The sequence below is a fragment of the Erinaceus europaeus genome, chromosome 23 (genome assembly GCF_950295315.1).
Source record: "Erinaceus europaeus chromosome 23, mEriEur2.1, whole genome shotgun sequence".
Taxonomy (NCBI): domain Eukaryota; kingdom Metazoa; phylum Chordata; class Mammalia; order Eulipotyphla; family Erinaceidae; genus Erinaceus; species Erinaceus europaeus.
The window spans coordinates 12,013,589-12,028,549 of NC_080184.1; the positions used below are offsets into that span (position 1 = coordinate 12,013,589).

A 14,961-nucleotide genomic window follows, 5' to 3' on the forward strand; every position below is an offset into this window, starting at 1 on the left:
ATAAAAAGGTGGGATGAGAAATGATCGGGGTCGCAGACTTTCCCCTTGCTTGGAAGGGTGTCGGCGGCCCAAGCTTAAGCTTCCTAATAAAGGCGCTTGCTACTGCATGTGATTCTGGTCTTCTTTGCGTGAGATCGGGACTCAAACTTCTGGGCATAACATTATGAATCAATAAAATAACCCGAGAGACAGAGAGATGGATTGTGAGTGCTGGGGAGACAGCAACATGGTTTTGCAAAAAGACTCTCCTGCCTGAGGCTCTGAGGTCCCAGGTTCAACCCCGAGCGTCACCATCAGCTAATGTTCAGCAGAACTCTGGTCTCTCTCTCTCATTAGAATTCATTTATTTATTTGAAGATGTACAGAGAGAAATCAAGAGAGGAGTGGGGAGATAAAGAGGTAGAGAGAAAGTGAGACACCTGCAGACCTGCTTCACCGCTTCTGAAGCTTCTACCCTGCAGGTGGGAACAGGAGCTTGAACCTGGGTCTGTGCATGCTGTAGCATGTGTGTTAAATTAAAACAGTAAATCATCCACTTCATTTTCCCCATTTTTTTCTTTATTGGGGGGATGAATGGTTTACAGTCGACAGTAAACTAGTCCTTTCTACAAGTGTAACATTCCTCAGCTTCCCACCATCACATTCCAAGACCTGAACACTGTCCGTTCCCCACCACAGAGTCCTTTATTTTGGTACAATGCACCATATTTTTAATTAAAAAAAATATTGAGACCTTTTTTTGAGAAATACAAGTGACATCTACTGACTTGGACAATATTAACACACTGGTGTAACAACAACAATATATATATTTTTTCAGGGGAGTATCATTCAGTGGTGCACTGGGTTAAGTGCACATAGCACAAAGCAAAAAAACTGACAAAAGGATCCTGGTTCGAGCTCCCAACTGCCCACTTGCAGGGAGGGGTGCTTCACAAGCAGTGAAGCAGGTCTGCAGGTGTCTATCTTTTTCTCTTCCTCTCTGTCTCCCCCCTCTCAATTTCTCTGTCCTACCCTATATATATATGTATATATATATATATATATTTTTTTTTTCCCCCGAGGCCAGGGGCTCAAACTCATGTCCCCACACCTGGTAACATGTATGCTTCACCAGGAAAAATATCTCGTGGCCCCTTTACAGACACACCTGTCTACTACAGACACGTTGCTAATTAAAAAGCAATTTTTTTTAAAAAAAGAAAATATTCCGCCTTAGAGAAATGAGTCCGACTCTAATAACCCATCAAAGGTCCACTCAGTAGAAACATTTAGGTGCAGTGGATAAAGCACTGGACTCTGAAGCTTGAGGTCCCAGGTTCTGGGGAAGCTCTGCTTCTCTCTCTGTTGTGTTAATAAGTTAAAAAAAAAAACACCTTAAAATCTTTAAAATATATATTTTTTTAATTTGCTAGGCCAGAGAAAAATTGGGGGGGGGGAGACAGACACCTGCAGCCCTGCTTCACTCCTCATGAAGTCTCCCCATAGCAGGTGGGGACCAGGAGCTTGAACCCAGGTCTTTGCACATGGAATATATGCCTTCTACCACCCAGCCCATAAAATAAATCTTTTTTTTTTTTTTCCCTCCAGGGTTATTGCTGGGCTTGGTGCTTGCACCATGAATCCACTGCTCCTGGAGGCATTTTTCCCCCTTTTTGTTGCCCTAGTTGTTGCAGCCTCGTTGCGGTTATTATTGCCATTGTTGACGTTGCTTTGTTGTTGGATAGAACAGAGAGAAATGGAGAGAGGAGGGGAAGACAGAGAGAGAGGGGAGAAAGACAGACACCTGCAGACCTGCTTCACTGCCTGTGAAGCGACTCCCCTGCAGGTGGGGAGCCGGGGGCTCGAACCGGGATCCTTACGGCGGTCCCTGTGCATTGCGCCACGTGCGCTTAACCCGCTGCGCCACCACCTGACCCCCAAAATAAATCTTTTTTAAAAATATTTATTTCCTTTTTGTTGCCCTTTTTTTTTTTTTATTGTTGTAGTTGTTGTTGTTGATGTCGTCATTGTTGGCTAGGACAGAGAGAAATGGAGAGAGGAGGGGAAGACAGAGATGGGCAGAAAAAGACAGACACCTGCAGACCTGCTTCACCACTTGTGAAGCGACTCCGCTGCAGGTGGGGAGCCAAGGGCCTCGAACTGGGACTTTCATGCCGGTCCTTGTGCTTCCCACCACATGTGCTTAACCTGCTGCGCTACCGCCTGACTCCCAAAATAAATCTTTAAAGAATAATAATACTTCATCCGTCAACAGAATGGTTCCCAAAGGAATTCAGAATGTCTCTCCCAGGTATGTGAATACACCACCTCAGTGGCTCTGTTCTGTGAGGTAGCGTAGCTGGATGTCTGGGGAGAGAGCACAAAACACACTCCTGCTTGAGGTACTGAGGTCCCAGGCTTAGTCCCCAGCACCATTGGAAGCCAGAGCTGAGCAGGGCTTTGGGAAAATAAACAATGAAACAAGCTTCTCCCAGTGCTTTTGTACTTTCTGTGTGGTTCAGGGTTTATTTTCCAAGCCAGAGAGTGAGAGCAACAGAGAAAGAGAGAGAGAAAGGGAGAGAGAGGGAGGGACGGGAGACAGACACATAGATCACTGGGGAAGGGGCTTATGTTGTCGTGTGTATGAGCCAGGTTCAAGCCCCAGCACCACATGGGAAGAGCAAAAACACTGGGGGAAGCTCTTGATACCATGGTTTCTCTCCTTAGGAAAAAATTATAAAGAGAAGTGGCAGGGAGTGCTGGTGTGTCAAGTTGGGTGCTTTTTCTGCATGGGCGACGGGCAGCTGATCTGTGGTTTCCCACTCCCGCCTGATTCAACCCCTGGCGGGCATCAGACGCTGAACACAGATGGTGCTTGATCTTGGTACTTCTCCTGGGCTTTCCTGAGGAGGGGGATGAGGTTCTGGAAACTGGGGCGGGCCGGGGCCTCAGCCATCCAACAGTTCTTCATAAGCAAGTAGATCTTAAAGAGGAAAGAATGGGACTCCTGCTTTGTTTTGTGGTAACCCAGGTTTCAGCCTGAACCCCACCACACTGGGCGCTCACCAGTACACTTTGGTGTTGCATGTCTCTCCCTCAATCTCTGTCTCTCTATCTAAAAACTATCAACCCATTCCCAACTCTGACACCATCTCCGTAGACAATACCTTGGGCCCACCTGCATGTTAGCTGTCAGGCTCAGGCAAAAATTAGTAATGTCAGGGGCCCCTTGGAATAGACCTAAAATAGACCTACTAGCTTTTTCCAAAACAGAGACCCCGCAAAATCTCATCTGCTATATTCTTGCCTTTAGGGTCCTGATTATTAAACCATTTGTTCTGCTTTATTTTTTTTATCATTTATTTATTTATTCCCTTTGGTTGCCCTTGTTTTTTTAATTGTTGCAGTTATTATTGTTGTTGTCGTTGTTGGATAGGACAGAGAGAAATGGACAGAGGAGGGGGAGACAGAGAGGGGGAGAGAAAGACAGACACCTGCAGACCTGCTTCTCCGCCTGGGAAGCGACTCCCCTGCAGGTGGGGAGGTGGGGGCTTGAACCGGGATCCTTATCTAGTCCCTGCACTTTGCGCCACGTGTGCACTTAACCCGCTGCACTACACCCGACCCCCCCCCCCCGTTCTGCTTTATATTTTAAAGCTTTCTCAGCTACCAAGTCGCAGATGCTACCATGACGCCATCCTGACTTCTGGAACCTCCCCACCCCAGAGCCCTGCCCCAATAGGAAAAGATAAAAAACAGGCTATGGGTGTGAATTCACCTGCCAACACCCATGTCCAGAGGAGAAGCAATGACAGAAGCCAGTCCTTCCACCTTCTGTATCCCATAATGACCCTGGGTCCATACTCCCAGAGGGATAAAGAATAGGGAAGCTTCCAATGGGGGGGGATGGGATATGGAACTCTGGAGGTGGGAACTGTGTGGAATTATACCCCTCTTCTCCTATGGTCTTGTGGATCATTATTAAATCAATAATAATAATAATAATCTATCAACCCCAAAACACAATTAAAAGCACTGCATTGGGCTAGGTGTTCTCTTTCAGGGGTCCAGTATGTCTGAGGGGAGCAGGGCAGGAAAAGGAAGGGGCCTCACCTCACAGGGACATTCCTGTGGCCGGGGCAGTCTCGTCCCTTGGTCTAGCAGTTCCGTGAGTCTCAATACTGTCATCTGTCCATGAGGAACACCTAGGAGCTCAAGAAACTTCTAAAAAAGAAGCAAAGCTGGTGTTTAATTTGGTTTTGTGTGTATGTGTTACTTCATGCCTCCTGGTGGATTTTTTTTGCCCCCTTTTAGTTTTGGGGGTGGGGTTAGGTTGTGGCGGGGAGAGAAGACCATAGCACAATTTTCCTTGGTTCTGTCTGTGGGACTCACATGTGGTGGTGAGGGGGACTAGAACCCGGGTCCTCCCCACAGGGCAAGTGTGAACTCTTTAAAAAAAAAAAAAAAAAAAAAATATATATATATATATATATTTCTCTTTTGTTGCCCTTTTCATTGTTGTTGTAGTTATTATTATTGTTGGAGAGGGCAGAGAGAAATGGAGAGAGGAGGGGAGGACAGAGAGGGGGAGAGAAAGACAGACACCTGTAGACCTGCTTCCCTGCCTGTGAAGCGACTGCCCTGGTGGGGAGCCAGGGACTCGAACCAGGATCCTTATACCGGTCCGTGCACTTTGTGCCACAGTGCTTCACTACCGCCCGACTCCCAAGTGTAAACTCTTAACAAGTGAAAATCTGTCTGTTTGGGTGAGAGTAGACTGTGTGATGGTTCTACATAGAGACTTTCATGCTTGAGGCTCTGAAGGTCCAGGTTCAATCCCCTGCACCACCATAAGCTAGAGCTGAGCAGTGCTCTGGGAATAAATAAATAAATAAATAAATAAATAAAGCAACAAATGCTGGAGAGGGTGTGAGGTCAAAGGAACCCTCCTGCACTGTTGGTAGGAACGTAAATTGGTCCAACCTCTGTGGAGAACAGTCTGGAGAACTCTCAGAAGGCTAGAAATGGACCTACCCTATGACCCTGCAATTCCTCTCTTGGGGATATATCCTAAGGAACCCAACACATCCATCCAAAAAGATCTGTGTACACATATGTTCTTGGCAGCACAATTTGTAATAGCCAAAACCTGGAAGCAACCCAGGTGTCCAACAACAGATGAGTGGCTGAGCAAGTTGTGGTCTATATACACAATGGAATACTACTCAGCTGTAAAAAATGGTGACTTCAGGAGTTGGGCGGTAGCGCAGCGGGTTAAGCGCAGGTGGCGCTAAGCACAAGGACCAGCAGAAGGATCCCGGTTCGAGCCCCCAGCTCCCCACCTGCAGGGGAGTCACTTCACAGGCAGTGAAGCAGGTCTGCAGGTGTCTGTCTTTCTCTCCCCCTCTCTGTCTTCCCCTCCTCTCTCCATTTCTCTCTGTCCTATCCAACAACAATGACATCAATAATAACTACAACAATAAAAAAAAAAAAAACAAGGGTAACAAAAAGAATTAATTAATTAATTAATTTAAAAAAATGGTGACTTCACCATTTTCAGCCGATCTTGGATGGAGCTTGAAGAAATCATGTTAAGAGAAATAAGTCAGAAACAGAAGGATGAATATGGGATGATCTCACTCTCAGGCAGAAGTTGAAAAACAAGATAAGAGAAAACACAAGTAGAACCTGAACTGGACTTGGTGTATTGCACCAAAGTAAAAGACTCCAGGGTGTATGTGTAGGGGGGAGAATACAGGTCCAAAAAGGATGACAGAGGACCTAGTGGGGGTTGTATTGTTATGTGGAAAACTGAGAAATGTTATGTATGTACATACTATTGTATTCACTGTTGACTGTAAAATATTAATCCCCCAATAAAGAAAAAAAAATAAATAAAAGAAGGGGCCAGGTGGTGGCGCACCTGACTGAGCACACGTTACAGTGTGTTAGGACCTAGGTTCGAGACCCCGGTCTTCCACTTGCAGGGGGAAAGCTTTCCGAATGGTGAAGCAACGCTGCAGGTGTCTCTCTCTCTCTTCCTTCCTATCACCCTCTTTCTTCTCAATTTCTGGCTGTCTCAATCCAATAGCTAAATAAAGATTAAAAAAAAAAAACTTTCAGGAGTCGGGTGGTAGCGCAGTGGGTTAAGCGCACATGGCGCAAAGCACAAGGACCAGCATAAGGATCCCAGTTCGAGTTTTTTTCGAGCCCCCGGCTCCCCACCTACAGGGGAGTCACTTCCCAAGTGGTGAAGCAGGTCTGCAGGTGTCTGTCTTTCTCTCCCCCTCTCTGTCTTCCCCTCCTCTCTCCATTTCTCTCTGTCCTATCCCACAACGACAACAACAATAATAACTACAACAATAAAACAACAAGGGCAACAAAAAGGAGTAAATAAATATTTTTAAAAAACGATAGAAAGGGAGTCGGGCTGTAGCACAGCAGGTTAAGTGCAGGTGGCGCAAAGCGGAAGGACCAGCATAAGGATCCCAGTTCGAGCCCCCGGCTCCCCACCTGCAGGGGAGTCGCTTCCCAGGCGGTGAAGCAGGTCTGCAGGTGTCTGTCTTTCTCTCCCCCTCTCTGTCTTCCTCTCCTCTCTCCATTTCTCTCTGTCCTAGCCAACAAAGACGACATCAGCAACAATAATAACTACAACAATAAAAAAAAAAGGGCAACCAAAGAGAATTGAATAAATAAATATTAAAAAAAAAGAAGAAGAAAGTGGAAGTGGAGATAAAGGTGTAATTGAGTTCACAGGTTGGGGGGCGTCAAGGATGTTGGTTCATCCGAAGCAGGGACTCTGACCTTGGCCTCCCTAACTCCTCCCGCACGGAGTGGGGGGGATCCCCCAGCTCTCACCGAGGGGGGGCTCTGGCTAGAGTCACAGCGAGTGAGCAGCTCATACAAGGTGACACCGAAGGACCAGACATCGGATGAGTAGTAGAACTTACATTCCTTCAGGCACTCGGGAGCATACCTGTGGGAGGGAGGGGGATGAACACTCAATAGCTCAGACCTGGGCTTGGCTGCAGCTCAAAATGCACCCCCCCCCCCAGGTGTCTAACCACAGATGAGTGGCTGAGCAAGTTGTGGTCTATCTACACAACGGAATACTACTCAGCTGTAAAAAAATGGTGACTTCACCGTTTTCAGCCGATCTTGGATGGATCTTAATAAATTCATGTGAAGTGAAATAAGCCAGAAACAGAAGGCTGAATGTGGGATGATCTCACTCTCAGGCAGAAGTTGAAAAACAAGATCAGAAAAGAAAACACAAGTAGAACCTGAACTGGAATTGGCGTATCGCACCAAAGTAAAAGACTCTGGGGTGGGTGGATGGGGAGAATACAGATCCAAGAAGGATGACAGAGGACCTGGTCGGGGTTGTATTGTTATATGGGAAACTGGGGAAATGTTATGCATGTACAAACTATTGTATTTACTGTTGAATGTCAAACATTAAATTCCCTAATAAAGACATTTTTTTTATAAAAATGCACCCATCCTTCCGGCCCCCATCCTCTGAGACCCCAACTTTCCTCTCCAAGGCCTCCTCCTTGGCTGCTCCAGCCTCCCAGGAGAACCCTTCCCTCCCCCTGCAGGCCTGGTCACCAGAACACGGGGCTGTCCCCGTCCTCGCGAACGCGGTAATACTCGTGACCCTCGGGCACGGCCTTGGCCAGGCCGAAGTCTCCAATCTTGACTAGCTTGTCATTGTCCAAAAGCACATTGCGGGCGGCCAGGTCTCGGTGGATGTAATGCTGGGAGTGGAGATAGGACATTCCCTGGAGGGGTGCGGGAATTCAGAATGGGGCAGGGGGTACAGGAGCACCCCAAAGGCAGACCAGGCAGGCTGGGGTGGAGGGAGATGCGGACAGGTCAGATATATGGGGATCGCCACCCCACCACCCCCTCCTCCCAGAGCAGGCTGGCTGGAAGAAGGAGCCCAGCCAAAAGGGGAGAGAGGACAAGCAGCGTGTGTGTTCAGGATGGGGAGCGTGGCAAAGCGGGCTGAAACTGACAGGTTAGGGGGGCAGAGCCAGCTGAGTGGACTCCCCGAAGAGTCTAGGCAACTTTGGATCTGGAAGCGTTAATTTAGGAGGAGGGCAAGCCTAACAGCAGAGGGGCGCAGGTTCCAGAAGCAAGGTTGAGGCCGGCCCACCTCGCAGATCTGCAGGGCGAAGAGCAACAGCTGGGCCAGGCCCACACTGTGGCGGGGCAGGTAATCCCGCAGGCTGCCCAGGGGCACGTACTCCATGACCAGCTGCACCGACTTCTCGCCTGAGTGGGAAAGGCCTCCCAGCCAGAAATCAGAGGGCTTCCAGCCCGGAAGTGGAGAGGGAAGGTGAAACCCAGGCCCTGAGAGGTGAGTTCCTGCCCAGAGCAGCCCAGCAGCGGGGGAAATCTGGGCCATGCCCCCCATGACCCGCCCTACCCCCCAAAATCTAGAAAGTGCTGCTGATCCCGCCCCATCGGTGTACTAGGCCACGCCCACCTGGGGGACCTCTAGCCAGGGACACATTCTCATTGGCCAGGCGCTGCTGGCCCCGCCCCATTGCATTTAGTCCACGCCCACATGGGGGTCCTTTAGCGGTGGGGGGGGAGATCCAGACGTACACTTTGGCCAGGTGCTGCTTGACCCACCCAGGATGTCTAGACCGCACTTATTCCTAGACCACTGCCCTCCAGGGACGAGATTAAGAAATTCCTATTGGCCAAGTTTCCCTGGCCCCGCCCACTCCGCCATAGAAGCCTCCAGCTTCAGATGTTCATTTGTCCAGTGCTGACGGCCACGCCCACTAAGCTCCACCCAGTCTCAATTCTAGGCCACGCCCTCCAGCCTGGGGTTGATTCTCATTGGTCAGGCCTTGCTGGCTCCACCCACCAAAGTCCCGCCCCTACCCACCCCCAGCTCGCCTGAGGCCACACCCACCAGGGTCCTGGCAGCAGCCCTTGTACTGCACGATGTGCAGGTGGTCCAGGGTGCGAAGGATGTCAATCTCTCGCCTCCAGCCACTGCAGAGCTGGGAGTCGCTGCCTGTTTTCAGGGCCTTCACGGCCACCATCTCCCCGGTGCCATCATTGGTGGGGTCGTAGCAGTACAGGCTGACTTTGCCGAAGTGACCCTGGGTGGAGTGGAGTGATCAGGGGTGTCGAGTCCCACCCCGCTGGTCCCCGTGCCTGCCCTCCACAGAGGTCAGCGGAACAATCTGTGTTGGTACAGAATTCTCTTTTTTTCATTCAGATAGAGACAGCAGAGTACCAAGAGCTTCCTCCGGCTCCTAGGGACCTCTCCTATGGTGTCAGACAGGAACCAATTGGGAATTCTCTAGGGTCTCCTTTGGAATTGGGGGAGCGGGTTCTTCCAGTTCAGATCCCACTCCCAACTAACAAGAACCACTAGCAGAGGGGTATTTCCCACAAGTCCCCAGAATTTCCTTCACTAGAAGCGGGTTGCTGGGAGCATGGAACCAATGCTTAACCCTGAAGCCCCACCCACGCCATCAGACACCATCCCAACCTTTCTAGTTAAGCCCTGGGAGTTGGGTGGTAGTGCAACGGGTTAAGCGCACTTGGCACAAAGCGCAAGGACCCTTCCTAAGGGTCCTGGTTCAAGACCCCGGCTCCCCACCTGCAGGGGGGTCGCTTCACAAGCGGTGAAGCAGGTCTGCAGGTGTCTATCTTTCCCTTCCCCTTCTCTCTCCATTTCTCTCTGTCCTATCCAACAATGACGACAGCAGTAACAACAATAATAATAATAACTACAACAATAAAACAACAAGGACTACAAAAGGGAGTAAATACTTTAAGCACTTCGAGGCCCTGCCCACCAAAGCACATATAACCAACCCAATAGGCCCCACCCACAATACCCAGCCCTGCCCTGTCATAGCCCCCACCCCACCCCCATTTCAGGCCCGGTCCTCACCTCACCCAGATCCCGGATCTTTTTCAAATAGCGCTTGTGGAAAATCTTGGGGTCTGACGCCAGCGAGTCGGGGTTCACAGTTATGACATCGACCAGGTCTGGAAGAGAGCTGTGTATGAGTGGGGACCCTTTCCACACTGGGAATGGGGGCCAGGAAGTGTTCCTCCCCTCCCCTCCCCTCCCCTCCCCTCCTCTGGTGAAACAACTCCCCTGCAGGTGGGTAGCCGAGGGCTCGAACCGAGATCCTCACGCTGGTCCATGCGCTTGGCGCCACGTGCGCTTAACCCAATGTGCTACCGCCGGACCCCAGGACGGAAGCTTTATGAGCAGTGAAGAAACAGGGCTATAAATATCTCTGTATTTTATTTATTTAAAAAATTTAACTATTACTATAGCAACAAAAACAATAAAATAACTAGGAGTAAATATAACCAAAGAAGTGAAAGACTTGTATATTGAAAATTATGAGTCACTACTCAAAGAAATTGGAAAAGACACAAAGAAGTGGAAAGATATTCCATGTTCATGGGTTGGAAGAATTAACATCATCAAAATGAATATATTACCCAGAGCCATCTACAAATTTAATGCTATCCCCATCAAGATCCCAAACACATTTTTAGGAGAACAGAACAAATGCTACAAATGTTTATCTGGAACCAGAAAAGACCTAGAATTGCCAAAACAATCTTGAGAAAAAAGAACAGAACCGGAGGCATCACACTCCCAGATTTCAAACTGTATTATAGGGTCATTGTCATCAAAACTGCTTGGTACTGGAACATGAATAGACACACTGACCAGTGAAATAGAATTGAGAGCCCAGAAATGAGGCCCCACACCTATGGACATCTAATCTTTGACAAAGGTACCCAGACTATTAAATGGGCAAAGCAGAGTCTCTTCAACAAATGGTGTTGGAAACAATGGGTTGAAACATGCAGAAGAATGAAACTGAATCACTGTATTTCACCAAATACAAAAGTAAATTCCAAGTGGATCAAGGACTTGGATGTTAGACCAGAAACTATCAGATACTTAGAGGAAAATATTGGCAGAACTCTTTTCCGCATACATTTCAAAGACATCTTCAATGAAACGAATCCAATTACAAAGAAGACTAAGGCAAGTACAAACCTATGGGACTACATCAAATTAAAAAGCTTCTGCACAGCAAAAGAAACCACTACCCAAACCAAGAGACCCCTCACAGAATGGGAGGAGATCTTTACATGCCATACATCATACAAGAGTTTAATAACCAACATATATAAAGAGCTTGCCAGACTCAACAACAAGACAACAAATAACCCCATCCAAAAATGGGGGGAGGACATGGACAGAATATTCACCACAGAAGAGATCCAAAAGGCTGAGAAACACATGAAAAAATGCTCCCAGTCTCTGATTGTCAGAGAAATGCAAATAAAGACAACAATGAGATACCACTTCACTCCTGTGAGAATGTCATACATCAGAAAAGGTAACAGCAGCAAATGCTGGTGAGGGTGTGGGGGTCAAAGGAACCCTCCTGCACTGCTGGTGGGAATGTCAATGGGTCCAACCTCTGTGGAGAACAGTCTGGAGAACTCTCAGAAGGCTAGAGATGGACCTACCCTATGATCCTGCAATTCCTCTCCTGGGGATAGATCCTAAGGAACCCAACACATCCACCCAAAAAGATCTGTGTACACATATGTTCTTGGCAGCACAATTTGTAATAGCCAAAACCTGGAAGCAACCCAGGTGTCCAACAACAGATGAGTGGCTGAGCAGGTTGTGGTCTATATACACAATGGAATACTACTCAGCTGTAAAAAATGGTGACTTCACCGTTTTCAGCCGATCTTGGATAGACCTTGAAAAAATCATGTTGAGTGAAATAAGTCAGAAACAGAAGGATGAATATGGGATGATCTCATTCTCTGGCAGAAGTTGAAAAACAAGATCAGAAAAGAAAACACAAGTAGAACCTGAAATGTAATGGCATATTGCACCACAGGTCCATGAAGGATGATAAATGACATAGTGGGGGTTGTATTGTTAAATGGGAAACTGGGGAATGTTATGCATGTACAAACTATTGTATTTACTGTTGAATGTAAAACATTAATTCCCCAATAAAGAAATAAATTTTAAAAAAAGAAATAAATTAATAAAATAGTTTAATTATATTTATTTATTGGATAGAGACAGCCAGAAATCAAGAGGGAAGGGGGTGATAGAGAGGGAGAGAGACAGAGAGACACCTGCAGCCCTGCTTCACCACTCATAAAGCATACCCCCTGCAGGTGGGGACTGGGGGCTTGAACCTTGCACATTGTAATACATGCGCTTAACCAGGTGCGCCACCACCCGGCCCCTATTTATTTTAACCAGAGCACTGCTCAGCTCTGGCTTATGGTGGTGTGGGGGATTGAACCTGGGACTTGAGAGCCTCAGGCATTAAAGTCTCTTTGCATAGCCATTATGCTATACCCTCACCCTTATTTATTTATTTTATTTCCTCCAGGGTTATCACTGGGGCTCAGTGCCAGCACTACAAATCCACTGGTCCTGGTGGCTTTCTTTTTTTCTTTTGATTTTATTGGATAGGATTGAGAGAGGAGGAGATAGAAGAGGGGGAGGAGAAAGACAGACACCTGCAGACCTGCTTCACCACTTGTGAAGAGGAGGAGCTGGAGGCTCGAACCCAGATCCTCGTATGGGGCTTTGCACTTCATACTATGTGCGCTTAACCCACTGCTCTACTGACTTCCTTTCAATTTCTGGCTGCCTCTATCCAGTATATAAATAAAGATTTAAAATAATGGAAAGAAAATTGAAAATCTCATTGTGATAGTAACTGAGTGATTGTGAGTACTGCCGTAGGGCTGGGTTTTAGGATGGTTTTGAAAGACGTTATCTGTAGTAATAAAATACACAAACACACACCGAAACACACACACACACAGAGAAAATTAAAAAACGCATTGTGATAGGAACTGAGTGACTGTGATAACTGTCGTACGGCTTGGTTTAGGATGGTTTTGAAAGACATTATCTAGTAATGATATATATAAACACACACCGAAACACACTTCTCTGTGTCCTATCAAATAAGGTGCATCCCGTGAGTACCCATTCATTGGGGAAACTGACGACCCTTCCTAGCCGACTGAATCCACATGGATCCCAGTCACTTTCAAAGCCAGCAACAAGCAGCTCCTGACAGCTTTCAACCTGACGCTGTTGACTGGCTACGGAAGAAGGGCAAAGGCTAGAAGAAGAAGAGAATCTTGGGAACTGGGCGGTAGCGCAGCGGGTTAAGCGCAGGTGGCGCAAATCGCAAGGACTGGCGTAAGGATCCCGGTTCGAGCCCCCGGCTCCCCACCTGCAGGGGAGTCGCTTCACAGGTGGTGAAGCAAGTCTGCAGGTGTCTGTCTTTCTCTCCCCCTCTCTGTCTTCCCCTCCTCTCTCCTTTTCTATCTGTCCTATCGGACAACAATGATGACATCAGTTACAACAACAATAAAACAACACGGGCAACAAAAGGGAAAATAAATAAACATATTTAAAAAATTAAAAAAGAAGGGAGACGGGCGATAGGGCAGTGGGTTAAGCGCAGGTGGCGCAAATCGCAAGAACCAGCATAAGGATCCCGGTTCGAGCCCCCGGCTCCCCACCTGAAGGGGAGTCGCTTCACAGGCAGTGAAGCAGGTCTGCAGGTGTCTGTCTTTCTCTCCCCCTCTCTGTCTTCCCATCTCTCTCCATTTCTCTCTGTCCTAACAACAACGACATCAATAACAACAACAATAACTACCACAACAATAAAAAGACAACAAGGGCAACAAAAGGAAAAATAAATAAATTAAATTAAAAAATAAAGAGAGAGGGAGTCGGGCTGTAGCGCAGCGGGTTAAGCACAGGTGGTGCAAAGCACAAGGACCGGCATAAGGATCCCGGTTCGAACCCCGGCTCCCCACCTGCAGGGGAGTCGCTTCACAGGCGGTGAAGCAGGTCTGTAGGTGTCTGTCTTTCTCTCCTCCTCTCTGTCATCCCCTCCTCTCTCCATTTCTCTCTGTCCTATCCAACAACGACAACAACAATAATAACTACAACAATAAAACAACAAGGGCAACAAAAGGGAATAAATAAATAAAATAATAATAAATAAAAAAAATTTAAAAAAATAAATAAATAAAGAGAGAATCTCTGGGAAACTATAACCAAAATAATACCCCCCATACCCACAGTGGTTCCAGTCCTGGGTGGGGTTTGGTGGGGGGTGGGGGGAGGCTTACTCTGGGGTTGAAGACGGGTGAGATCTCTCAAGATGGTACGAAAGGAAGGTCTCTGGGGTGGCTCGTAGGTCAGGCACTGGTTGGTGAGCATGGCCAGTTCTGGACAAGAGGGCTCGGGCAGGTGGCGCTGGTTCTGATAGAAGCGTTCTTTCTGCACGAGGGGTGGTGGGGAGAAGGGGCTGTATGAGTCAATGTCCCCTTGTCTTTACTCCCAAGGAGCAGAGGAAGCTCCCACAGTGAGGAGCAGCAGGTCCTGCTAGCCTTGTCCTCTTGTCATTTCAATTTAAATACACTTATTTAGTTCATTATTGGAAAAAGACAGAAATTGAGAGAGCAAAGGAGAGACAGAGGGAGAGAGATGCCACAGCCCTGCCCACACTCCATGGGGCTCCCTGGGTGCTGTCCATGGTGCTGAGAGAGGAGAGACCCCACAGCCCTGCCCACCCTCCATGGGGCTCCCTGGGTGCTGTCCATGGTGCTGAGAGAGGAGAGACCCCACAGCCCTGCCCACCCTCCATGGGCTCCCTGGGTGCTGTGCAGGGTGCTGAGAGAGGAGAGACCCCACAGCCCTGCCCACCCTCCATGGGCTCCCTGGGTGCTGTGCCTGATGCTGAAAGAGGAGAGACCCCACAGCCCTGCCCATCCTCCATGGGCTCCCTGGGTGCTGCCCATGGTGCTGAGAGAGGAGAGACTCCACAGCCCTGCCCACCCTCCATGGGCTCCCTGGGTGCTGTCCGTGGTGCTGAGAGAGGAGAGACCCCACAGCCC

The 14,961-nt window shown here is 48.2% G+C and overlaps 1 protein-coding gene across 2 annotated transcripts in view; it reads right to left on the reverse strand.

Moving 5' to 3' along the window:
- Window positions 1-2,250: 2,250 nt before the first annotated feature.
- TYK2 (tyrosine kinase 2) overlaps window positions 2,251-14,961 on the reverse strand; it is a 30,358-nt gene continuing 17,647 nt past the window's right edge. The window contains exons 16-23 of one of the 2 annotated variants that reach the window (XM_060181717.1): window positions 14,194-14,344; window positions 9,911-10,008; window positions 8,915-9,107; window positions 8,144-8,262; window positions 7,594-7,766; window positions 6,841-6,958; window positions 4,096-4,206; window positions 2,251-2,965 (exon numbers count right to left, since the gene is read on the reverse strand). In XM_060181717.1, coding sequence (XP_060037700.1) covers window positions 2,834-2,965; window positions 4,096-4,206; window positions 6,841-6,958; window positions 7,594-7,766; window positions 8,144-8,262; window positions 8,915-9,107; window positions 9,911-10,008; window positions 14,194-14,344 — 1,095 coding nt within the window. In that variant the 3' untranslated portion in view covers window positions 2,251-2,833. Of the gene's footprint in view, window positions 2,966-4,095; window positions 4,207-6,840; window positions 6,959-7,593; window positions 7,767-8,143; window positions 8,278-8,914; window positions 9,108-9,910; window positions 10,009-14,193; window positions 14,345-14,961 lie in introns of both variants that reach the window. The other variant, XM_060181716.1, reaches the window with a different exon arrangement.